Source organism: Cydia fagiglandana, chromosome 8 (genome assembly GCF_963556715.1).
Source record: "Cydia fagiglandana chromosome 8, ilCydFagi1.1, whole genome shotgun sequence".
NCBI classification, from domain to species: Eukaryota; Metazoa; Arthropoda; class Insecta; order Lepidoptera; family Tortricidae; genus Cydia; species Cydia fagiglandana.
Genome location: NC_085939.1, coordinates 13,618,765 through 13,645,903, shown reverse-complemented (window position 1 = coordinate 13,645,903; position 27,139 = coordinate 13,618,765). Strand labels below are relative to the sequence as shown.

At 41.2% G+C, this 27,139-nt stretch overlaps 1 protein-coding gene across 5 annotated transcripts in view; it reads left to right on the top strand.

The window, feature by feature from the left end:
- Positions 1-25,168, top strand: part of LOC134666749 (liprin-beta-1) — a 30,448-nt gene extending 5,280 nt beyond the window's left edge. For 3 of the 5 annotated variants that reach the window (XM_063524020.1, XM_063524016.1, XM_063524019.1), the window contains exons 4-13: positions 10,491-10,640; positions 11,359-11,506; positions 14,605-14,764; positions 15,334-15,550; positions 17,765-17,975; positions 19,912-20,076; positions 20,412-20,523; positions 20,595-20,691; positions 21,457-21,576; positions 25,057-25,168. In XM_063524020.1, the coding sequence (XP_063380090.1) occupies positions 10,491-10,640; positions 11,359-11,506; positions 14,605-14,764; positions 15,334-15,550; positions 17,765-17,975; positions 19,912-20,076; positions 20,412-20,523; positions 20,595-20,691; positions 21,457-21,576; positions 25,057-25,131 (1,455 nt within the window). In that variant the 3' untranslated portion in view covers positions 25,132-25,168. The remainder of the gene's footprint in view (positions 1-10,490; positions 10,641-11,358; positions 11,507-14,604; positions 14,765-15,333; positions 15,551-17,764; positions 17,976-19,911; positions 20,077-20,411; positions 20,524-20,594; positions 20,692-21,456; positions 21,577-25,056) is intronic. The other 2 variants (XM_063524018.1, XM_063524017.1) reach the window with 2 other exon arrangements.
- The last annotated feature ends 1,971 nt before the right edge of the window (positions 25,169-27,139 follow it).

Sequence of the window (27,139 nt, the reverse complement as noted above, 5' to 3'; positions counted from 1 at the left end):
TTGGTTCATGTATCCATGCCGAATTGCAGCTTTCTTGCATTAACGATCACGGAGCAAAGCCGCGGACGGACAGACATGGCGAAATTATATGGGTTATTATTATAGTTGACTACGGAACCCTAAAAAATCATACAACCTACAAAAACAAAAAAAAAAACATACAACCTACCTGCCTCTGCCTTTAGGAATTTGGAAGTCGGTTAACAATTTGTTTTTGAAAACGCGAAAACGAAAGTAGTAAAAGATTTTAAGCCCCATTTAGAATTTTAGACGATTCAAGAACTTGCATGCTATAATTGGCACACTGCTAGTTACAGAGTACAATTAATTCAGTCGATTGACCAAATACCGCAATGCAACGAAAATCGCATGCAAGTTCTTGAACCGTCTAAATGGGGCTTTACGATAAACTCTTTAGCATTCAGCACGGCCTAGATCCCGGAGCTATTGAATAATCATGACCGCGTAGGCAGCCATTCCCGCCGCGAGACTGAGACACCAACACCTTACTACATCGCGAATGCTGATTACCCCCCACTTAAATAGCAGACTGTTTCATAATATATTTATTTAAATTTTGAGGAACTTAAGATGTTAGCTGCCTCGTTGTCTATTAACATATTTATGTTCTGGTGTTTTCCATGATTGCGGATTGCACGATGAAAGACTGTGAATAAATCTTGTTCTCGTTGTGGACGGAGAACCCCTGTTAATAATTTCTCTGTACTTTTGTAGCCCATGTGCAACAAATACCTAGTAAATAATTCAAATAATGATAGAAGAAATTCCTTATCAATTAGGAAAATTATTGAGAGCAGAGATTTATTTCTAGGCACTATAACGGGAGTTATGGAAATCAGGGGGAGAGGCCTTTGCCCAGCAGTGGGACACCACAACAGGCTAACTAATATTAAATTTGCATTCCGAGTAAAAAGTGCGAACTTTTTACTCGGAATGAATCTTTACGTTCGGAAGATGTGAAACAAAAGTTCGACAGCATGATGCCAGGCATCAAGGTAGTTGACAGAAGCTCGCTTTACCTACTGGGGTCCCCAATTTTTGAAGAGTCTTTTCAGGGATTCATTTCGGATACCATCCTTAAATTTCAAAGGTATGAGAGTCATCTTCTTGAAATTAGCCCTCATTTCGCAATCACCATCATGAGGTTCTGTCTCTTTGTACCCAAATTGACATACGTGCTCCGCTGCTGTCCTTTCGCAAAATTCCAAAGTCTATTAACACTAGTTGATAACATGATTAAAGCAAATTTGGAATCGGTTCTCAACATACAGCTGGCCGAGGAATCGTGGACCCAAGCGTCTCTCCCAATTCGATACGGTGGGCTAGGGGTACGCCAGATTTCATGCGTCTCCGCACCGGCGTTTTTGTCTTCTGTTTATAGCACCGCAGCTCTCATAGGTAAGATACTACGGGATTTCCCATCAAACTATGAGGCTGTGGGCTTGGCGGATGCCAAGAACGCCTGGTCTATTGCCTGCCCAGGCAAAGAATTTCCCGAGAATCGGGAATCACAGAGGGCCTGGGATGACATTCAGTGTAAAATTCTATACGACGACCTTCTTAACCGCAGCACTGGTTCAGAACGTGCCAGACTCTTGGCGGTGGGGACCAAAGAGGCCGGGGCCTGGTTGCACGCTTTTCCTTCGGTGCACACCGGTACCTTTTTGGAACCCAACACCATGCGCGTGGCAACCTGTTTGCGGCTGGGTGTCCGCGTTTGCGCCCCTCATCGGTGCCCTTGTGGTGCTGATGTCGACGTTCGCGGCCACCACGGACTCTCGTGCCAAAAAAGTGCTGGGCGTTTTTCTAGGCACTCGTCCCTCAACGACATCTTGCGACGCGCGCTCGCCAGCGCTAACGTGCCGGCTTTGCTGGAGCCATCCGGCGTCCTCAGGGACGATGGTAAGAGGCCGGATGGCATGACGCTGATTCCATGGGAGATGGGGCGGGTGTTGGTGTGGGACGCTACATGCGTCGATACTTTGGCCCCGTCCCATCTTCATGGCACCTCCGTCTCACCGGGTGCAGCTGCAGATGCGGCTGAGCGAAACAAAAGGCATAAGTACAGCCGCATCGGGCAAGAATACAGTTTTACCCCTTTTGGTGTCGAAACACTCGGCCCTTGGGGTCCCGGTGCTCTGAAATTTTTCGGCGCATTAACAAAGAGGCTGGTGGATGTAACTGGGGACCGTAGAGCTGGCAGCTTCCTCGCACAACGCATAAGCATTGCAATTCAGCGGGGTAATGCTGCCAGCGTCTACGGTACCTTGCCGAGGGGCGATTTTTTATTGTAGTTTAGGTTTTATTTTTATTCATTTAGTATAATTTTAGTTTATAAGTTTTTATACAACATCTATGTGTGCTTGTCTTTATGAGAATAAATAATAATTACATTGCCAAAAAAAAAAAATTAAATTTTAAAGCATATAGAAGTAATGTCAATTACCCATATAAACAGAAAATTCTCTACGCTACTGTTTTTGCGAGTCGCGCTCGTTCGTTAGTGCACGACACGCACGTGCATTCTCATGTCATGTATTCGCAATTATTGCGCGAAGCAAGTGAGTCGAGCACTTGGATAACCAGTGTATCTTGACTACGAGGTCCGGAACAATTAATAGCTATCCAGGTGTCATCGGACTGATTCGTCTAGCCTTCGACTCATTAGTTCCCGGCTGGTAAGCGATTGTATTCGAATGGAACACTGCAGATGTAAATTGTCCAACGAGGCGGATTGTTCGGGATAAATTCTTTTGTCATCGGCTTCACCAACGGTGCATATAACGTTGCGTATGTATTTTCTCATATCGGGGTTAGCAACTGGAAAGTTAGCCTTTAACATTTAGATCTGAAAAGTATTTGGAGGCTAATTTGTGTTCCCTGATTATTAGGACTTTCAATTAGTAGAAATTTGATATACATAAGAATATACATATACCTAGAGGGAAGCTCTAATCGAAAGCGCTTAGAAATTAATCCAGTAACTTTGTCGAATTTTGTAACCTGGCTCTTTTGCGTCAAATCCGGTAGTTCTGATTTTTTGCAGACTTGTTTATGATGTTGGCCCAATGAATAATCCAAGTTTGTGACTTCGAGCGCCGAACGCAACTTTGTCAAAAATCGAATAAACCGCAATTTTTTTTAGATTTGGGCGATTATAACCCTGAAGTACTAGTTTTTGATAGTAAATTCCTAGGGCGTTTTTAAAGTAGACTAAATTTGCTACAATAAGTCTCTTTATATCTAATATTTTCCGAGATAAAGCCTTTCAAAATTTTATATTTAAATTTTTATATTTTTAAATATTTTTTCAAAATAGGCACTCATTAATTTTTTTATGGAAAATAAATATTTTGTAGAACGTGCCGGTGATGAATTCTATATAAATTACCTACCTAACCCTTATATTATAGCTAAGAACTGATGTAAAATTATAAAATTTTGAAAGGCTTTATCTCGGAAAATATTAGATGTACAGAGACAATTCTAGTGTCTTATTGTAGCAAATTTAGTCTACTTTAAAAGCGCCCTAGGAAGTTACTATCAAAAACTAGTACTTAGGGTTATAACCGCCCAAATCTAAAAAAAATTGCGGTTAATTCGATTTTTGACAAAGTTGCGTTCGGCGCTTGAGGTCACAAACTTGGATTATTCATTGGGCCAACATCATAAACAAGCTTGCAAAAAATCAGAACTACCGGATTTGACGCAAACACAAAATGTATAATTTTACTGTATTAAATGTATGGAAGAGAGAAAATTATAAACAACCGAAAACAAAACGCGCGGGCGCGGGTACCAACAGTTACGAGTATTATTATTTGTTATTATGGAAATTAAGTTGATTAATTTATGATTAAGATATACACGCATGGGTTAGTAGTAAAACAAATCACGCATTATACTACGCTTCGTGCGTGTTGGATGCAAAACAGGCGACGATCTACGATATGGTTGCTGGAGACGAATTATTTTGTCACCCATTCCACTGGGTTATTGCTTATTGTGATACGCTTTCAGTCAGTGAGATAAGTTGTGATCCAATTTGTATTCACGATAGATGTTCTTAAAATTGTGTTCGCACTGCGTCTTCGTCACTTAATAGTGAAATATAGGTATAACAACTTACGTAGGTTTACTCTTCAAAATATATACCGGGTAACTGAAAATGTTAATGTAGATGGAACACCTGACAGGATAGTACAAATTTCCCAAACATGCATTATGCCTAACTACCTTGCTCACGGTCTCAAAGCACAAACAAACGAGCTCATACAGCTTGCAATTTAATTTGAGCCAACCGAGGTACGGCGTGGTCAGCCTATGTCTGCGGAACTGGGGCAAATTGCTATTCAAACTTATATGGGAAAACGTAATTCACTTTAGGAAATGCAATCTAATTTGGTAAAGATTATATATAGAGTTTCTATAGGTAAAAAATGTCGGAAGGTTTTCACTTCAGAGTGTTTATTTCGATTCTCGCTGTAACGACACATATCAAATTGTAGGAAAAAAATACTAGTGGCAATTGTATGGCTTTCAACTTTATGGAATCGGTTGACCGTGTATTAGACCTATTTTATTTAAGATAGCTACATTTTTCGTGAGCTCGGTATTATTACAGTGTTAGAGAATTCCGTTAAATATGGCTTTAAAACATAAACCAAACCATATATTTTTGAGATGAGATGATTTAGGTATATCGTAAGGTAAATATTTAGTACATTGTAGGAGAGGACGGAAAACCGCTAAAAGATGGACGAGTGAGTTCGAGGGCCGACACGTTAGTGGAGGCCCTCGAATAATACGAGTCCATCTTTAGCGTTTCCGGTCGAGGCATTACATAGTGCTTTTCACGACTACTGCGAGGAAATAAGAAAACATTTGCATAACTATAAGTACTAGCCCGCGATTTCTTTGGTAGCAAATTACTAGCCACTGCCTGTACTGTCTCTTGAATTTCGGTACCTAGGTGCGTCAGCGTAAGAATATCATTTTCTTCATTAGAAGAACTCATTTTTATAGCGAGCGTAGATACGAGTTTCCTATATTTTTTAGTCAAACACAATTTACACTATCCAATTCAGTAAGTATTTTCAGATCCCGCTTTTTTTACCACTTTTAAGAGGCGTTTTTCTGTTATTTGCTTCAAACCGACTCGAAAATTAGAAGCGTTTTTGCTAAAAAAAACCACAAACAGCTACAAAAGTCAAAAACGCCTTAAGCGTGAACTGAGTGGATAATTGTTAAAAAAAATGAAGTGAATGGTTTTGTCATTTCTTTTTTTTTTAACAAGAAATTGGTTCTATAAATAACCTAATTTTATTTTTGAAGGAAAAAGTTGCGCAAAAAAAGACCTTTTATTGTTTTTATTGTTTTAAATGATACTCATTGCTGTAGCGAACTGTCACCAATGACAGATGATGATAACAATGAAACATTGTAGTAGTGGTGGTTCAGGTGCTACAGCTATTGCCTACTTTCCAGCTTGGTTTTAGATCATCTATTGCCACATTTCCGAACAGTGGCGTGAAAAATATATACTTATCTATCTATTATCGGTACCCTATTACCTTCAACCTCATTTTAAGGCAGCGGCAGTGACTTGTTTACGTAAATAGGTGTCACTGTCGCTCCTCAGTATTTTAGCTTTCATTAGTTTCAGTGAACTTTAACTGATTAAGTTATAGGTATAGGTATATGTTATAGGTACCAACATCATTTCGCGGTTCGAATGTAAACATTGCAAACAATACTTTGAAGGACATATGTTACAGATCTGTAACTAACTAAAAAAGTATAACACTCAGAGATAGACCACCATCTTCACTGTTAACTCCAATACGTTCATTCATCATCATTCGCTTGCCCTTATCCGATTGATTTGGGGTCGGCGCAGCATGTCTTTTTCTTCCATACCTCTCTCTCGCCCGTCATCTCATCATTCACTTGCGTTCGCTTCATATCATCTCTCACACAGTCCATCCACCCTTTTCTCGGTCTTCCTCTCCCATTACTTCCCTCCACATTCATTCGTAATACCTTTTTCGTCACATGACTTTCATCCCTCCGCATCACATGCCCGTACCACTACGTTCATACGTTCATTCTTAGTGGTAATAAACTGACTGACAAATTCCAACTCAAAGCTGCTGTGTTTTATATCACCTGTGTTTCTATAATCTTTCTCTATTTAGACTGATCGATTGATATACATTACTAGCCGTTCGTTTCCTCGCCCGAAATAATGTTGAGTCATACACGGGCCTGGAAAACTAATGAAATCGGCAGCCCATACAAAATAATTATAGGTACACTCACCTACCCACACGTATCCGCGGCGTGGCTTGAATGCCGATAAACTAAGGAAGCCGTTAGGAAGACCGTAACGTCATAAATCATTATTGTTCCTTATCCTTATCATAAGAAACTAGGTTCTTTTGTAACATCCCATCAGCATTAAGTACCTAATAAAAATGTTAGGTATTAAGCAAGATTGCACCGCATACATGGAAGACCGAGCTTTGCTCGGAAAATCTAGTCTGGCTTAGTCCCCAGTGACCCTACCGACGATAGCCGATGGTCCTGGGTTCGAATCCCGGTTAGGGCATTTACTTGTGTGATGAGCACGGATATTTGTTCCTGAATCATGGGATGTTTTCTATTAATTTAAGTATTATAATACTATATATCGTTGTCTAAGTACCCACAACACAAGCCTTATTGAGCTTACTGTGGGACTTACGGGTGTAATAATGTCCTATAATATTTATTACTTATAATTATGTATTCGGAACAAAGAATATAATACTCACTAGGAGAAGAACGGTAACTCCATACAAAAAAATGTCCCCAACCGTTTATACGTTTATACTACTGGCGCCCTCAATGTGTACCAATGGAACTAAAGTTGACAACCGGTTTAGCCTGGCGGGTATTGGTATTATAGGTATATAGTAATTATGTTGATAAACATATTTCTTATCTTCATATCACGAAATATATGAAAGATGCAAATATTACCCCTTGTTTGTGGTATTATCTATTGATTTAAATAAAAGGCATATTTATGTTTATAACATTGTATTATGTTTTACATATAGAAATATACACTGAAAATTAAACCCTGACAACCTGATAAAAATAGACATTAATAAAGCGCATTCACAAAGTTTTCAGTATTATACAAATAACATTAGGCATGCCTACCTATTACACTTTACACACAGATACACTACACTTTACACACGGCATTTTACACAGATTTCTAACTTGTATTCATTCATACATTTCTTCACGGTTAATTAATACGCTTTCCAGATGCGTTATGACTCGGTTCCTTCTGAACCCACTAAAGCTGTATAAATTTCACTCTGGCTGCTTCAACAGCCGTTGCTCCGCATTTAGCACATTTTCTATGTGCATTGCTGTAATCTATGTAGGTACAGACTTACAGTCTTAAGTGGTTGTACCGCTACGTTGTATTTATTATTTAAAGATTTAATAAATAAAAATTTCGTTATGAACTTTAACCACAGCAGTTGGACAGAGTCATTGACAAATATATATTTTTTTTTATGGTGGGTAGACGTACCTACCCTCCATATATTTTATGAATATTGATAAAGACAGTTGGAAGCAAATATTCATTATAAAACTTAATCGCGTGTAATTAAATTTTAAGCGTTTTAAGTCCCGTTTTATGATAAATTATGTATAAAATTCGTGATAATTTAAATCAGAGTTGGGAGCAATGTTGCTGTAGAAAAATGTTTTTATTTTTATTACTCGCAATTTTTTCTCGGAGGCCAACGCACACATAGAAGCTTCAGGCGCACACATGCGCAATTATTTGGGGACATAACTTTCTTAGGAAGTGAACAGGCCTTGATTCGGAATAACAAATGGGCAATGAAAACAAACGTTCTATTTCTATAATCCATTTACGCCTCCCGTCCATGCATCACGTCACGTTAACTGTTCCAGATGCGCTTTTTATTGAACAGGCGAGATAGCGTGGCTGAATAAAACCCGCTATAAAATGTGATTGATAAAGTTCCTGTAGGTCGACGTGTTTACGTACCCCGGTGTAGGTAGCGGCCTCTGGTATCGACTAAAGTGTTATTTAGATTGCTTGCCGTATGTGTCTTTCCATAAGAGAAGGTTCCTTATGCTTCATCTGTAATAAGGACGCAGCAGAAAAATAGTTCGCTCCCATACAAAAATCAGGGACACACCATTTTTGTATGGTTGGTTGTTTATGCCCTCGCATGCTCAAGATTCCACTTTTCGAACCACTCGCTACACTCTGGTTCTATTTAGGAATATTTCGCTAGCTCGGGTATCAATATTAGCACGATGAGATAAACAACAATGTTACGCCCTTGTAACACAAATAACTACTACCCGCCTATCTGCAAACTATGTACATAAGTCATTCAGTTAGAGCTTTGTAAAATACAGTAGTCGCGTTGGCACTCCTTTAAGATTGCCATGGAGTGCGCTCCTAACGACACAATCGTTTATCATAAAACCTCTGTTCTGTTAGTGGTTGGTGAACGGCAAGAACTTTATCGAGGGTGCAGCGTAATAGATCGGATGGTAACCTATGTATGCATCTTTAGTAGATACATGAGAGTTATTTACTTGTTAATTTTGTCAGCTGAAAAGCCAAAAGCTTCGTTCTCAAATGCACCACGCTCAGATTCCTTGATGTAAAGTGTTTTGAGAAACAACAGGTTCCTTAAGTTTCCAATAAAACTGGTACTGTTATATCCACAGAATATATTTAGCAATAAAGACAATTAACAATTTCGTATTCACCTCCATCTTCAATGCAGATTTAATGCTAATGTAATCCTTATTGACCCCGGCTTAAACAATTTCGTTAGCAATACAGCATTCCTAATATTCAGATTCAGAGGACCCAAACCGTAGAAAATGCAATTAATGCCCCGAAAGGCTTTTAAAGGCGCTTCCGAGTACTAAAAGGTTTAATGGTGATATTCCGTTTGATAATTTCGCAAGAGAAAATACCATTTAGGAGTGCTTTAAAAGTACATATACGAAGACAAGACGTCACACAAAGATAATGACTCTCAAACTCCTTCAAGACTTCTTCAATTCGACTACCTACGCACTTGAAGCACAGAGCACAAGCCACAAGGCAAAGAAAACCTACATACATACTTATAGCAGTTAGGTATACCTATTACCTAAGTATACTATTATTAGAGTACGCTGCATAACTGACCATTAATCGAAAGTGAAAATTGCGCTAAAAACTATCACTTTTCACGCTATACTCACGCATAGTTTTTTTAGTTACTAAACGATCAAATGTAATTATGACTGTCGGCTTATAGGATCGTTCATAATGTCTCAATTACACTAATCCATTCGCGCAAAACGATAGAAGAATTTTAGTCACGTTATCATCATTATTCTGAAGCCCAATGTATCGACACAAAAATTACGAGAGATTTTATTGAACCGTTCAGAAATGGCAGAAGTCTGCTTAATTTAGTTGCGAAATTTGCCACCGTGAGACATAAATACATATATTAGCTTTCAGAAATTTGTGGAGTTGAGAGTGTTGCGACCTACATGCGTATTTGTTCTTTTATGATGTAGGAAGTAGGAACATGAATTTGGGTTATGGAATTTTCTGTCAGCATCATTATATTTGAAGGAGCAGTCACGTCTGCTGAACAAGCAATTAGGCAACTTATTCTGCGACGTGCATAGAATTTGGTCCTGTTAGCGTATATTTTACAAAATGTGAACGTCTAAAACTGCAAAAGTGCTTTATATACAAGCGAGGCAAGGGATGAATTAAAATTTAAATAAAGATATGATTATTTCATTGCGGACAGTATGGAATACCTGCTTCATCTTTCCTTTAGCTAGGCACCACGAACGGAAATCCATATTGTCCATAGTGAAAGAAAATTTAACTTGAAAGTGTATTAACTTTACGTATTTTGTTTTAATAAAGGGATACTTGTTTAGATGTGGGCTTAGTAACAAAAGATCATTATCTCCAAACTTTTAGTTAATATATAAGTACTGAGTATTTATGACAAATCACATGCTTTTCGGTGAACTGCCGTAACTATGAAATAAAATTAGAAGGAAATACTTATGGTGCGCGTGAAGTCGTTAACTTGCACATGACCAGCGTAGGAATAGCCCATGGAATTCCTCACTCCCAAAAAGAGAGGTCTACATGCGGCTTTTTAATACATGTATAGGTAAGTAGGTATACTGTATAGGTAACTAACTGATGGCAATAGCGATGAAAAGTAAGCAGCAGAAAATAGGATAGGCTCTTATAGGTTATATTTGTAAAATAATTATTTAAAATGTTTCATGCGACACTTACGGCCTTCCATACATTCCTAAGCTACACTATCGAGCTAACAAATATTATGGTCAGCTGTATTAAAAAATATCGATTTTTTTTTCAGGAAATGCTACAGCGTTCGTCGCTAGAGACACAGAAGTTGGAGCTACTGTCGAAGTTGAGTGAAGTCAGGCTGCAGGCGGCAGCTCGAGGCGTGCTGGAGCGGTCGCCACCGCCTGACACCACGCCCGTGGCCCGGCCAGCTCCGCCCAGGGTAACTTACTATCTTTAAACCTTTTGACCGCGAAAGACGCCAACTGACGCGCGCGGCTACAGTCCAATATCAACCTTAGTGCATTCCAGAAAGGTTTATGATGACGCGGCGCCCACGATACGCGCGGCGTTAAAAAGGTTAATCGCGATAAATACCGACGACGCGACGCCAACATTAGTAGCAGTGAGTTAGCAGGTGCAGTGCAACGAAGTTTTTAAAATCTCAACTAATTTAATTGGTCTCCAAACATTTTTCTAATACATTTTTATACATTTTTTTTTCGATAGAAATACATTTTACACATTTTATACATTTTTTTCGATAGAAATACTTAATCTGAAAAGCAAACGGCCCGTTTTTAGGGCACCTTTTATATGGAGGCGATTCTGGAGTATCCATTGAGAAGAATTTTACGCGTGAAAAACAAACACGCTTAAAAATAGCTTAACGCATCGCGACGGTCGCGGTTAAATATTTAATGCCGGTTACATTAAAGACAATCTACGAGAAATGCGCTTCATTATAAAAATATTACCGAAACTTTTCAGTATTACCTATGAATGTTAGTCTCCGCATTTTCGCACCGTAGTTAACCTACTCCGGAACTCTTCCCTGCCTATATAGACAACGTAAGTAAATAATTTACTCGCGCTTATTATTCGCTATCCACCCTAAACCTGTCTCATGTCTTGTTTCATAGATAATATGTTGTCCCCAGACGCCGCCAGCGAACTACGGTCGTCAGATCGAGCGCAACACCCACGTGTACTCTTCCCTACCGCGCTCGTCCGTGCTGGCCGCGGGCTTCGGTAAACAACACACCATGGTGGTGGCGCGCGGGCGCGGACACTCCGTGCCCAACCTAGGTCGGGCCCGCGTCTAGCATGCCGTGTGCCTGTGCCCTGAGCTTTGTGCCCAAGGCCCAGCCGAGATGACAATCGTACATCGACAAAAGCCGAACGATAGTTAAAAATATATCGGGATTATAGATGCTACGAGTCACGTGAATATTTCCATACATTTTAAGTGTCGATTCGATTGGCGCTGTCTGTCAACGATCGTCATCTTGGCTAGGCTCCCTTTTCCCTGCTTGTATAGTTTGTCGATTGGTAACTGGCCCCGAGCCGCTAATCCTTTATCTATTCTTAAGTAAAACCGCACGTGCCTACCTGTAAAAAAGGGTCGTGTAATTCTCTACGGTTACTGAATGCTGGCGAGTCGAACCATTCTAAAATGTGTCATCCAGATGCGCAACAAAGGCGCGTTATCGGAGAGCGCACCTACACTGGTTTTTTGAGCGTTGGACTAGCCCGCGCTCAGGTGCCAATTACAATAATTATGCCTCATTTTTGCAGGTAAGTAGCACGTGCGATTTTACTTAACAATAGACAAAGGATTAGCAGTTTGGGGCCAGTTACCTATCGACAAACTATATCAGTAGTTTGGTTATTTGCTTCGCTATGCCGAAATACTCCCTGTACTGTAGCCCCGGAACGTTTTTTATTTATGATTATTAAATGAATAATAATAACATCTGTCTATGTTAACATCTAAGAAGTCAATGTTTATTTTACAACAAACATACACACATTACACAGAAGCAAATAAATAAAGTTGCTTGTCAGTCAAAGTAAATATTTGAACTATTGAGATAGATATAACAACACGCGAAATATAGAAGTAACGTACACGCACACACACGCACCCTATGAGTAGATCACCAGTGTTATATTGGACGAACGGACGGACGGACGAACGAACATGTAGGTCATGTAGTAAAGTACATGTTTTTAATGTCATGAAAAACGTTACATGTCTAATATTCATATTGATAAGCCCGAGGATAACAAGCAAAATTTGAAAATTGAAACTAATATATTTTTCAGAGTAATTGAGAGAAAATGTTAAAAACCGCGAGACGACCTTCTATTTCGTTGATAGTTTCGCGCGGCGCGCCATATCCATTGATTCTTTCTATTTTTTTAAGTATCTTGAGTTCAAATAGGTAATATTTATTGCGTTATACCGAGGATTCAATTGGAATGGAGCCTAGGTAAGTAGATATTGGCGCGCATTTATTGGGCCGTTGAAGTAGAGTAGGGATTTGCGTCTCATCTCTATATATGGGTCAGGAATCCCGCCTTTGAACTCATTTCCGATAACCGAATGTATTCAATCTCCATTATCAGCAAAATGGAAAATACTTTCCGTGTTTTAGTATTTTTCGAGGAACAGTTGACGATTCTAGTATTTCTAATTATGTTAATAACTAAGAAATATATATTTGATGCATTTCTTTATCAAGTATTTCATGTATATATATTTTTTTCCATTTAAGTTCTCTCTCAACGTTTAATTGAAATTGGAAAGTTTTAGAAACATGATAGACATCTGATATTATTCTGTGCCATCCTCCTAAACATACCTAGGTACCTCCATTGATGCTTACGCTTAATCATCATGGCATTTTTTTGTATTGGCTGTTAAATATTGCTTTAAATGTTGTCTTTAGGGTAAGATTACTTTAAGGTAAGGTTACTTTGTATGTCAGTCGTATTTAGGCAGAGACCTGGCCACCCTTTCCTCGCCTAGAGGCTTTTAATGAACATCTCTTTAGAATGAATGATCCAGTGTCAGGATTATATGTTCCAATTGACAACTCATTTTAATGATGGTATATGAATCTAGCCTAAGAATAGAGCTATAGTACTTTTCAATGACAAAGTGTGGAAACGTCACCATAAAAGTTTAAGTCTTAAGAAAATATGACATGTTAGTGGTAATATCACACTTCGTTCTATCAAAGTTGGTGCAGAGTTGCCTTAGACGGACTCTAGCTTTGCGATTTTATGCGCTATTTTAACACTCCCTTATCATCATGTCAAGAAAAACAATGCAACGTAATGTGTGCTTTATGGCGACGATAGAGGACTGAAATTAGCATACCTAGCTAGGCTAATGTTTAAAATTGCCAAATCGCGAGTCGAGAACAAGAAGTAAAATTACCCTGTTTATTTTACTGTACCTGGCAGTTTTTTTAATCTAAACACAATGCCACCCTCCCCAATAGACTAAGTGCCAGTTGCACCAACCACATTTGACAGACTGATCATCGTCAGCCGGCGCGCCGCGCACCTTTACTATGAAACTTTCCATACATAAAAATTTAGCGAACTCTTTAACGTTCGTAACAGTTTGGTGCAACCGACCCTTAATGCCTTTTTCTACTCGTCGACTATAATTCTTGAATTAAGATTTCTTGTACCAAACTTCAATTGGGTATTTTTAATGTGTGGGCTCCTAACTCAACTATAATATTCATTACGATACAGTTTAGTCAACTATAATGACATTGGCCAATCACAGCTCTCCGCGATCAACAGGACGAAACAACACCATAGCTCAAATTAATTATTTATTTTAGGTTGTATAGTAGAAACAATTGGTTCATAAGTCAGAAACGCGCATGTGATACTCTTAAAATAGCAACATCCATAGACTACGAAAACCACTTAGTGTTGCTTGTTAGTCTCCATAGGCTACGGTGGCCAAAATCGAGAAAACAACTGTCTAAAAATTTAATTTAGCGCAGAGCAAGTACCAGGGCCTCATGAGTTACGAGAAGGTGTCGTTGACCAACGCGCCGGGCGCGGCGGCGCGGGGGCGCGTACCAGTATGAAGGTATCGCGGCTGCTTGCGTATCTTAGCTGTGTATACTTTTGGTTTGGTTTGTTTGTATGATTCTACTAATTTAAAGTATTATTTTTGTTGGCTCGTAGAAAAAGTATTGTATACAATAGTGATATAATCAAGCTTTTCAATCTCGTACCTGACTTAGGCAACTCAGCAAGCTTCGTTGCCTAAACACGGTACTCGACTGAAAAGCTCTCTATTATATCACGATTGTATAAAATACTATTTAACCTTTCACGTAGAAATAATAAAAATAAACACGTATGTACAGCTGAAAAAGAGGAAGCTATACCCCGAGGCAGCCCGTCGCCTTCTCTCCGAGACATGCGCTCGCGGCTCGGCAGCGGCGGCGTGCGGCTCGAGGGCGACGACCTGCGCTCCTCCCTGCGCGTGCACACGCCGAGCCGCCGCCCACCCGACACCATGCCTTGGTACGTGCAGTACTGGTATAGTGTATAGTTTGTAGCTTTCTAATAGACCCAGACGGTTAATCTTTTGTCTATTGTTAAGTAAAACCGCGCGTACTACTTACCTGCAAAATAGGGTCTTAATTATTCTATTTGGCACCTGAGCGCGGGCTAGTCCAACGCTCAAAAAACCAGTGTAGGTGCGCTCTCCGATAACGCGCCTTTGTTACGCATCTCGATCTCGATGACACATTATAGACTGGTTCTGTAGCGTTCGACTTGCCGGCACTCAGTAACCGTAGTACTGAGTGCCGGCGAGTTGAACGGACCACACACATCCTAACAAAATATTTATCCATTACTTTATTTTGAATCTTTTTGCAATTTCCATAGGAGTTGTAATTCAATTACCTGGGTAAAGTGAACGAAAGATTTTTATGCAGGCGGTTGCGGCACGTGGCCCGAGCGGTCTTACTTAACAATAGACAAAAGCCGTCGGGGTCTATTAGAAAGCTACAAACTATACATAATGCGCGTCCCGCCGCCTTCGAACCTTAGTTAGAATCTCGTTTGTAACACGTTTCAATGATCAGGCAAACAACGGACGTGCGGCAATGGGACTGCGAGACGACGTGCGGCTGGCTGGAGCAGCTCGGGCTGGAGACGTACGTGCCGGCGGCGCGCGCGTGGCTCGGGCCGCTGGAGCGCGGCGCGCTGGCCGCCGCCGCGCCCGCCGCGCTGGACAAGGAGCTCGCGCTCAAACACCCCATGCACAGGAAGAAGATCGTGCTGGCGCTCACGGATCTCTTGGTGAGTGGACTAAAACTCGGTTAAGACTTTGAGTTCATCGCTTTAAGTTTCGACTCCATTTCAGACTCTATAGTTCGTTTTTTTTAGAATTAGAGACAAGTTAAGCGATCTTGACAGGTCTTTTAATTGAAAAACGCATTTAAAACATCAGTAACTATTACTTATGTTATCAAAGTAGAAGATTATGAATTGATCGTATTAGATTCATAATTGTTACATATTGGCCGTGACTTATTTTTAAAACGTGTTTTTCAATAAAAATACATATCAAAATTGTTTACCTTATTTCTTCTTCTTCTCCTGAGCCTATTTCCCACGTCTCTTGGGGTCGGCCCTCCTAGTCCGAAAACGCCACTCTGGACGTTTCTGTGTCATTTCTGGTTTTAAATCCGTCGTCTTCATGTCTTTGGAAATGGTCCCCATCCAGGTAGTCGGTCGGCGTCCTGGGCCGTACTTAGGTTGTTCTATTTCCATGACGGCTCTGGTCATATGCTCTTTGCTTCGCCTCATGACGTGACCGTACCACCGTAAGCGATTTTCTTGAAGCTTGTCAGTAATACATGCAACTTTAAATGTTCCCCTTATGTATTCGTTTCTGACTCTATCTTTCATGGTTACACCACCAGACCACCGCAGCATCTTCATTTCTGTGACGTGGAGTTTTTGTTCTTCTGATTTTCGCGTGGCCCAGCATTCGGATCCATACATTAAAGCTGGTCTGATTGCTCTCTTATATATGTTTCCTTTGATTTCTATAGGCATCTTCGCGTCACAGAGAACCCCTGTTAAAGATCTCCACTTTAACCACGCAGCTGTTTTGCGGTTTTCTATATCTTTGTCAATAGATCCTGTAGATGTTACAACAGATCCTAGATATTTAAAGTGGTCCACTTGTTTTAAGGGGGTGTTGTCCAGATATGGTTGGTGCATCACGTTAGTTGATGCTGATTTTCCCGAGAAGTTACAGTACATGTATTCAGTTTTAGTTCGACTCACTCGTAGCCCTCTGCGCTCCAAAGCTATGCACCATGCAGTTAAATCAGTTTGGATCTCTTGAACTGTTTCCGCTATTAAAACTATGTCATCAGCGTATAGAAGAGACCAAGGGGCTGGTTTTTGAAGGTTTTCAGTGACATAGTTCATTACCAGGTTGAACAGTAGTGGGCTAAGAGTAGAGCCCTGGTGGACCCCGACATTCACCTCAAATTCCGCACCAACACCAGCAGGGCAGACAGTTCTAGTCTTGATATTACGGTACATGTCCTTTAGAATTGCGATGTAATATTCAGGGACTAGCTGTGCTCGTAACGCCTGCCAAATGAGCTCTCTTGGGACACGGTCGAATGCTTTTTCAAGGTCTATAAAAACTAGATGGAGGTCTTTCTTTAGCCCTTTATATTTTTCAAGTAGTATTCTAATAGTATGAATAGCGTCTATTGTGCCTACTCCGCTGGTGAAACCGCATTGATTTGACGTAATTGTAATTAATTTTTCCAATCGTTTGGCTACTACGCTTTCCCAAATCTTTAATACGTGTGAGGTCAGCTTGATAGCACGATAATTCCCACATTCTGCCACATTCTGCCACAATGCAAAAAAAAAATAACTATTCGCTATGTACACGACTGGTGCTGCCCTCATTTTGGCGGAATTTCTACGTTAAATCGTATGGAGTAAAATTAGTTCAAGCGGCTGCCGCTAGTACTAATGTCGGACGTTCCATAAGATTACCTGTGTTTGTGACGATCAGCGCCACCGACTTCGCTCGTTCTCAATAAGTATAAATAAAGTCGAAACATGAGTTCTCTCCGACTTATTACTGGAGAGTCGAGAGACCCGAGTTCTTTGTAGAGACTTGAGGATTCGCAATTATATTACCTATTAAAAAAATTAAAATGTCTTTGAGCAGCCCGGCCACGCGCTTGGCTTCGTACGCAAAATGCGGAAGAAGAAGCGCTACGGCACAAGCTGCCGATATGACAGCCCCTCCTTCTCCATCTTCCTTGTGTTATCCCGGCATTTTGCCACGGCTCATGGGAGCCTGGGGTTCGCTTGGCAACTAATCCCAAGAATTGGCGTAGACACTAGTTTTTTCGGAAGCAACTGCCATCTGATGTTACAACCCGGAGAGTAAACTAGGCCTTATTGGGATCAGTCAGGTTTCCCCCGTCAGCCCTTCCACTGTGTATAAGTAACTAGCGTCGTGTGTTACAGGGCGGGCACGGGGACCCGCTGCTGACGCTGGCGGGCGCGCTGGACACGGCTTGGGCGCTGCGCTGGCTGGAGGACGTGGGCGTGTGCGGCGCGCGCGCGGCCGCCGCCGACGCCGCGCTGGACGGCCGCGCGCTGCACCGCCTCACGCACGCCGAGCTGCACCAGCACCTGCGCGTCTCGCACGCGCTGCACGCGCTCGCCGTGCGCCGCGGTACGCACCCGCACACCTTCTGATAACCTCCACACTTGGGGCTCATTTAGACGATGCGAGTTTCATTACATTGCGGTTTTTGATCGGTCGGTTGAATTGGACGTAACCGACAATCCGCGATGTAACTAAAATACCGTAAAATACCACACCGTGTAAATCAACCCTTAAATTGGCAAAGAATGTGGAAGATCTGAGTTTAAGCCTCCTCTGAGCTCAATAGTACTACTGATTCTGTTTCAGAAAAAAAAATGCAAAAAGACAATCATTACGATCAACGGTTATGTGCCTCCTCTATCCTTTTGCTAATTTAAGGGTTAAGCTCCACCAATAATGATGTTAACTAGTACGAATGTAATAATGATCGTATTTTTCTACGTAACGGCGCGTTAAAAACAAAATCCGTCTCTTTCAATCGTCAATTTCAAAGTTTTTATTAGTATTTAAAAAAAGACACGTCAAGATCGCGTAGTCTTTTTCTAATGCTAAAAAACGAACTATAACACGCAGTAGCGTGCCTAGGGTTTTGGAGTAGGGCAAGCCGAAAGATATGTTTTCGTAATAACTGTCCAATCTTCACTCTTCGGGGTCAAATGCATCTGCTAGCGTGACGAGGCGAGCTAATCATAGCGCACGTCTGCTACGGAATGTATAATGTCATTTTGTATTTTGTTAGAGAAATAGCTCGAGCTTGGTTTGTCGCTTTGAACATGTTTTTCTAGAACGCCGTCATATTTTGATAGCAACGATACAAGTTCCAAAAAATTGCCCCTATTTAATGAAGTGTTTGACTCATCGTGTCCTCTAAAAGGAAGTTCTTGCTGTGCTAAATGGCACACAATATCGACTAACCTCTGAAAAACACTACGATTGTTGTCAACACGCATGTTATGTTTTGATATTTCTTCTGATAATTGTCGCGACAAAGAGGCCTCGATCCTTTGTTTCCCAAAATTGCTAAAAGAAATCACTGCACATATATGTTTACCGGAATTCATGTGCCTCTTTATTGCTCCAGATAAATTATTTAAATCGTTATAGCCAGAAGTATTCCAAACGTTAATATCGTTCGAAAAAAATATGCAACACCAGCAATACATCTTATTTGTATGGGAACAACCAACAATCCAATGAGTTTTGTAGACGGCCCTACAGAAATTTCTCTTACGCGACTGACTTGACTGAGAAATACACAAGTCGGGTGTTGGTTTTGCCGCGGAAATTAGGTCCCGTTTTTCGACAAAGGTCAAAGACTTTACCTTGTTTTGGTTGACTAAAACGTGGACGCATTTCAAACCGTCACAAGGAACCACTTCTTGATCCATTGTTAACACTTATTAAACTAAGCGCCACAACAATGAACAAATTCACATTCACTATTTAATCAAATTCACTTAAACAAACTTTCGTTACTTTCGACTCGACCACTGACTCGGCTCAACTAAATAATAATACACTTGAAGTAAACGCGAACGCGCGCTGTGCGAACTTATGCAGCTAACTTCACACAAAATCCAAGCATAAATCGTCTTATAAAATTGCTATACATACCAACAAATAGTTACATCGTTCTTTGACGGTTTGTAGGCTGATAGTGCCCAGAGCGGGACGAAAAAGCAAGCACGGTTGCAAGCCAACGAGTGCGAGTTCGAGCAGGATAGCTAGAACATCCTCCGCCTGATTTAGTTCGCGCGGACGAGGCGCCACGCCGCGGCATAATTTTGCAACACGCTCGTGCCGCGGTTCGAGGCCGCTGTGGCTTGAATTTAATAATACGGGTTCGTTTGGCGCGCGATTTTCAAAATAATCTTTATTGATCTTATCACTACGTAATTTCGGTAAGGCAATTAGTTGCCTTAGGGCAAGCCGGGCTTTTGGGCTTGTATGGAAGTCCCGCCACTGATAACACGCGTCTTAACTATTAATAATTGTCGTGCAGGCATCCAAGTGCTCCGAGACAACAAGTTCAGCCCGGACACGATGATCCGGCGCGCGGCGGAGGGCGCCGAGCAGGAGGACATCGCGCGCTGGTCGTCGCACCGCGTCATGCAGTGGCTCAAGCAGATCGACCTGGCCGAGTACGCGCCCAACCTGCGCGGCGCCGGTCAGTACCTAGCTGTAGTTTGTAGATTTCTAATAGGCCCCGACGGCTAATCCTTTATCTATTGTTAACTAAACCCGCTCGTGCCTCGTGCCACAATCACCTGCATAAAAAAATCGTTCAATTTAATTACCCACCCAGGTAATTGAATTACAACTCCTATGGCAATTGCAATAAAGATTCAAAATGAACTAATGGATAAATATTTTGTGAGAATGTGTGTGGTCCATTCAACTCGCCGGCACTCAGTCACAGAATAACTAATAGTACTACCATTCACTATTTATATGTAAAAAAATGTAAAGTATGAGCTATATTATATTTTTGTTGGTTTTCAGGTGTGCATGGCGGCTTGATGCTTCTAGAGCCCAGGTTTACGGCCGAACTGCTAGCAGCTCTACTGAACATTCCCGCCAACAAGACTCTACTGAGGCGGCATCTTACGCAGAGGTAAATTCGATCTTAACTCGCCAGCATTACGGTCGATTTTACCTGTTTAATACTTATTTATGTAATTACAGGTTCAATGACTTACTCGGCCGTGACGTCATTCAGCAAAAGCGGAATGCGGAGCAAACGCTTGGCTACCAGCCTCTGACGGCTACCACTAAGTATAAGGTATGAACACGAATAGGTATGTTTGATTTTTTTTTCTTGTGTAGTTTAAAATGGGATAAGTAGGGACAATTTTATTTTTATTTTATTTTATTTATGTTCTGATCATTTGAATTTTAGTTTTTTTTTATGATTTTGTGTAGTTCCATTTCATAACTTTAAAGATAAATACGAAATAGTACGAAATCCCAGCTCACGAAACCGGACTAATCCCAATAATGCCTAGTTTACCCTCTGGGTTGGAAGATCAGATGGCAGTCGCTTTCGTAAAAAACTAGTGCCTACGTCAAATCATGGGATTAGTTGTCAAGCGGACCCCAGGCTCTCATGAGCCGTGGCGAAATGCCGGGATAACGCGAGGAAGAAGAAGAGTACGAAATCCCAGCTCAACCCGTAGTGGGTGAGGAGGAATTTCCTACAAAGGTGGTTTTTGAAAATTGTTGGATCGACACTTTGGGATTATGAACATTATACTTAATAGCTTGCAGTGGCGGCGCGTCTACATTGTTCGAAGGCAAGCCGTAGCTAAGTTGTCCTTCCTTTTCTTCATAAGTTTAAAGAAAATGGCCCAAGAGCCTGAATATTAGACAAGCCGATGAGAATCGAGTTCTATGGACGCTCCGCCACTGATAGCTTGATTCGTTATTAGAATATATAATTTACGTTGCAGTAGCCTATAAAAACCAACCCTCTGTCATCCCATTTATAACCCAACTGCCCTCGTAATCCTCACCCCATTTTACGGTACTCAAAATGGTATCATTGTAGGTACCAAAGAAGAGCCAGTTCTCCCTGAAGCGCAAGAAGAGCAAGGACGAGCTGGAGCTGGCGGACCTGGTGTGCCCGCTGCACGACGACGGCTCAGGTGACGCTCACAGCACGTCGCCAGTGAGTCACTAACCGCACTAATACACTAACTGGGTAAGCGTTGACGCGTACCGCGTGTGGCCTGTAATATGAGCGAAAAATTAAACTGTAGGCTGTACTCCTCATACTGACCAACATTTGTTCAGCTACTTTTAAAAGTAACTTGTGGTTTGATTTTTAATACACTTTAAAGTTTATTCTAAGCAAGGACCGGAAAACCCCTCTTTACGCTTAATCCTATCAATTCGGTAACCCAATCGTTTCGGTTACCTTATCATTCGGTAACCCTATCATACGGTTACCTGATTGTAATGGTAAGCTTATTGAAACGGTAACCCTAACATTGTTAAGGGTTTTCAACAGGTTTTCATTCAGTTATGGTAACCTTTATTATCCGTTGCTTATTGGTTTGCTACATTTTTAGTACATTATTGTCGAGGCTCGGAAGCTACTTGCGGGCTGAGGATTCGTTTTAAACGGACGACCTATAATTTTATTATTACAGGACCGGAAGTATTTATTTTATTTATTTTATATATTATATATGTTATTTATTGTATTTATTTTATTTCTTATTTTATTTATTTTATTTATTTTATTTTGTTTTATTTTTATTTTATTACTTTATATATTTTATTTAAATTATTTATTTATTAACATTATTTATTTTAATTATTTTATTTATAATATAATAAGATTTAAAATAAGAACACACCACACGGGTAGGTATAAAGATAAGCAAAGGAACGGCAAAAAAACTTGTTTGTGCTGGAGGCTTCATAGATCGCCCATGCCAACCTCGGTTATTCAATAACAAGTTGAATTTAAGTGGGCGTAAAGATTGCAATCGTTTGAACTAGTCAAAAACCTTATAATGAGGTAACTGAATAGACTGGGTTTTTATTTCGGTTACCGGTAACAGAGGTTAACCGTATCTGATACGGTTACCGAATCAAAGTGTTACCTTATCATACGGTTACCGTTATGGTAGGGGTTTTTACAACCGCTTCTAAAATAACCCTATGAAAAACCCCGGTTAAGGTAACCGGTTCCTGTCCCTGATTCTAAGACGCAATGTATTGCGAATTCTGTTATGTTTAACCCTTTATAAGGCCCGTTGACAGGGACGTGCTATCGCAGAATTTGTTGCAGCTATCAGAAGCCTACATTTCAAAAATCTATTTTAAAAGCAAGTTGAATATTCAATTAATGCAAACGATTTTGAGCCCTATTATTAAAACAGTATGGTTGAATTTCTGATTGAGCGTATGTGGTCGATATATCGCCTCTGCCTTATAAAGGGTTAAGGCGTGACAAGCAACGTCAATCACAATGATATGGTGTGGCGATGGCGGCCATTGAAGATAATATTTATTTGTTGAAAAATAGAGAGTCTAAATATTTCATAATTTTTAGGGTTCCGTACCCAAAGGGTAAAACGGGACCCTATTACTAAGACTTCGCTGTCCGTCCGTCCGTCCGTCCGTCCGTCTGTCACCAGGCTGTATCTCACGAACCGTGATAGCTAGACAGTTGAAATTTTCACAGATGATGTATTTCTGTTGCCGCTATAACAACAAATACTAAAAACAGAATAAAATAAAGATTTAAATGGGGCTCCCATACAACAAACGTGATTTTTGACCAAAGTTAAGCAACGTCGGGAGGGGTCAGTACTTGGATGGGTGACCGTTTTTTTTGCTTTATTTTGTTTTTTTTTTGCATTATGGTACGAAACCCTTCGTTCGCGAGTCCGACTCGCACTTGCCCGGTTTTTAAAGTTGTTGAACAAAAGTGTCACCGTTTGAGGAGTACAATCTATGTTTTAATTATTTGCTCGTGTTACAGGCCACACCCGGTATATCTAAGGACTGGCCTTACGGGCATTAAACTGAAAATCGTAATTCAAGACCAAAAAAAGTAGACCATGTAGCCCACTTTTTACTAGCTCGTCTTGTATTTATGTAAAAATAAGTTTACTTTTTAAATCGTAGGAGTAAAATTACCAATAAATAAAGTATCTTAACGTGTTTATTTGTAAAATGGATCTTACTATTAAACAAACAAATGATTGCAGTGGCAACATTGTCTTACTTGTTTGGTCTTGAATTACGATTTTCAGTTTAGTACAGCGGTGTCACTCACGAATTCCAGCCAATCGTGCAGTCTAATGCAACTAGTTGCGGCCAATCGCGCTCGTGATGCGAACTCATCAACCAATCGCGTTGTAGCGGTGTCACACCGCTGTACTGGCTCCTGTCATGCCTCATTATTATGGCCAGTCCCTAGATATCTATGTCAATGGGGTAAGGGCTTCGGGAACTTTCCGAAATTTACTATAGCATGACAAATTCGTCCCCCGTCCCCCAAGGACCATGAGACTGTCGCGCAAGAATTTGTCAAGGTATAATTTTCCACATTCGATTATTTCTCATATTTACATACTTATATGGGCATCGGAATTTTCCGTGACCAAAATTAATACATATTTCCTTTATTTCTTGTGAGGTTTTCCAACATTTTGGAAAGTTTCCGCAATTTGCACTTTTGTAGTACAGATGTACCTAGTGCAAAGATATTTTCCATCGTATTTTCACGGAAACGTACGAACGTGACTTGCTATTTCAGTTCGTCTCGGTACAAAAAGTACTGAGGTAGACTGAAGTAGCAAGACAAATAATGTACGAACGTTTCCGAGAAAATACGATGGAAAACAATTATGCACTACATCTGTAAGGCCCCCCCCCCCCCACATCTGGCGTCTTTCGAGCGTCGGCGTCTGGCGGCGTCGGTCCAGCGCTATGGAAAATGACGTCGCTGCGCAGTTGCGTCGACGTTGCGTCGACGTCGGCCATAGAATTGTAGACGCCGACGCTCGAAAGACGCCAAATGTGGGGGGGGGCCTAAAAGCCGCGCGCCGTGCGTAAAACGCTGATGGCGATATAGAGCTTATCACAGTTATCACGTTTTTTTTACACCACGTGAAAACGCTGTCCTCGAAACGTCGGAGGTAAATTTAAAAACTGTTAAGACTGTTGAGTAAAATACCCACACCCGTCTACCCAGGACTATGGCCTACAGCCGTCTTCCTTACTTAAATTCTAGAATTATAATGTAAACATGACTTACCTAAGGTCTGTTCTTAGTTAGATATTAATTTCTTAATTAAGTTATTGCTGATTTTTAGCGATTTACATTTTAGTTCACTATCCTTTTTGCGCACTGATTTTCTATTTATTGGTCATCGGGTATTTGCTGCGAGTTTTTATTGCATTTTTATTCTTTTAAATAAAAAAAGCTGCGTGCACATTTGGTTTGGGTTTAACTTATTAAAAATTTAATCACATTAACACGGCAGTTAAGCAAGGGCGAAGGGTTTTTATTATTTTATTTTGGGTACTGTTTTTTTTATCTAACTAGACGCTTTTATTTTCTTTCTCTTCGGGTCGGGTGTACAGCGACATCACTGTCGGTAGAAAAATAAAGTAGATGTGTTTACAGACGATGAGAGTAAAATCAGCGGAGGGCGTCGCGTCGGCTGTCTCTCCCCCGCGTGACCCCGCGCGCGCGCACTAGCCCTGCACGGTGCACGCACGCGGCGCATGCGCGGTGCACGCACGCGACGCCTCCACGGTGCACGCACGCGGCGCATGCGCGGTGCACGCACGCGACGCCTCCACGGTGCACGCACGCGGCGCATGCGCGGTGCACGCACGCGACGCCTCCACGGTGCACGCACGCGGCGCATGCGCGGTGCACGCACGCGACGCCTCCACGGTGCACGCACGCGGCGCATGCGCGGTGCACGCACGCGACGCCTCCACGGTGCACGCACGCGGCGCATGCGCGGTGCACGCACGCGACGCCTCCACGGTGCACGCACGCGGCGCATGCGCGGTGCACGCACGCGACGCCTCCACGGTGCACGCACGCGGCGCATGCGCGGTGCACGCACGCGACGCCTCCACGGTGCACGCACGCGGCGCATGCGCGGTGCACGCACGCGACGCCTCCACGGTGCACGCACGCGACGCCTGCACGGTGCGCACACCAGCGCGTGCCCGGAGCCCCTGTATGTGCCCCTGCGGGCCTACATTACATACGCCACCACTCTTCGCTGCAGCTAATCTACCGTGGACTATTAAAAACGCATGCGTTCTAATTTATCGTGTTCTAATAATTTTAAGATTAATTTGAAACGAGGGCTTCGAGGGGAGTAATTTTGATTGGCTTACTATGGTGCTAAAATTAAAATTATACGACACGGCGTCCGAAGCCCTCGGTGTGCGTTCGGGGTGATAGATTGTTAAGTGATTAATTTTATTAAAATATTTAATCGAGTCACGCTGCCAAAAATCATGTCTTGAATTATATTGGTCCGTTGTAGATATTGAGAGGTCTAAAAGTACGGTTTATTTAAAGAGATATATTTAACTTATATAGTTTGTAATGGTGATGTCGACGACGCAAGACGCGCCACGTTGAACTTGGGGCCCCGTCAGTGGCCGCTTCTCTGACTGACTCAAAAACTGTAGGCTGCCAATAAAGATCACAAACAGGTTTCACTCATAATGGCGACCATCAAATCGAAAAGCAATAGACATTCCATTTTATATTAAAATAATGTGCTTGAATAATTTATATTGACCAGGCAGTTGGCAGGAGTACAATCGAGGACATTCGCGGTAAACCTTAAGGGCAAAAATCGTTTAAACGCCTTACAGACGGTCACGCGATATCATGAAAGTGATGACCAATAGAATAGCTCTTAAAAATGTTTTTGTTGAAAAAAAAAGGTTAGCTCTGGTAAAGTTGATTGCCGTCCATTGTCTTTGTGACGCGTGACGGGCGGCATTGGCAAATTAAGATAAGCAATCCAAAATGCATCCTAATTGGTTATCTTTATGGGGAGGCGAGCTTAGCCTAAACAACACCTAATAAACTGTCCTTACTACTATTGTTTGTCTCATTACCTGTTTTTGCCCTTTTCATAATAAAGATAACGAATCCTAAATGCATCGTAATTGGTTATCTTTATCCCTATGGGAGGCGGAGTTTAGCTCGCGCGTAAGGATCGAGGTAAATTTTCTGAAATGGTTCACCGTGAATGTCCCCGATTGTAAGTGTTAAGACCGATTTAAAACCAATAGTAACTGTTAATTGAATGAAGTATGATCTACTTACATGTGTGTAACTTTACCATTAGGTCCATTAGATTTGTTACAAGTTTTTGATACAGTACTTAGTGCGTTTTATTGTATATTGTTAAGTACGAGTAGCTTTTTAGAAAACGACTGAAACGCGACAATATAAATCGGGGTCTCATTTCTATTGCTGCAAGACTTTTCCATCTAGTTATATTCAAGCCCCACATTCAGTGTATACATTTGGACATCTATGGTATATTGAGATTATTTATTATATTATATCCATGAAGGACCATTACCTATTCTTATATATACTATCTTAACGTAATAACTTATGACCAGCGTTCCAGACATTGTCAACTATTCTGTTTTTGCTTGTTCTAATTTTTTTACCATTAATTTAGGCAATAAATTAAAGCCAATAAAAATGGTGTGGA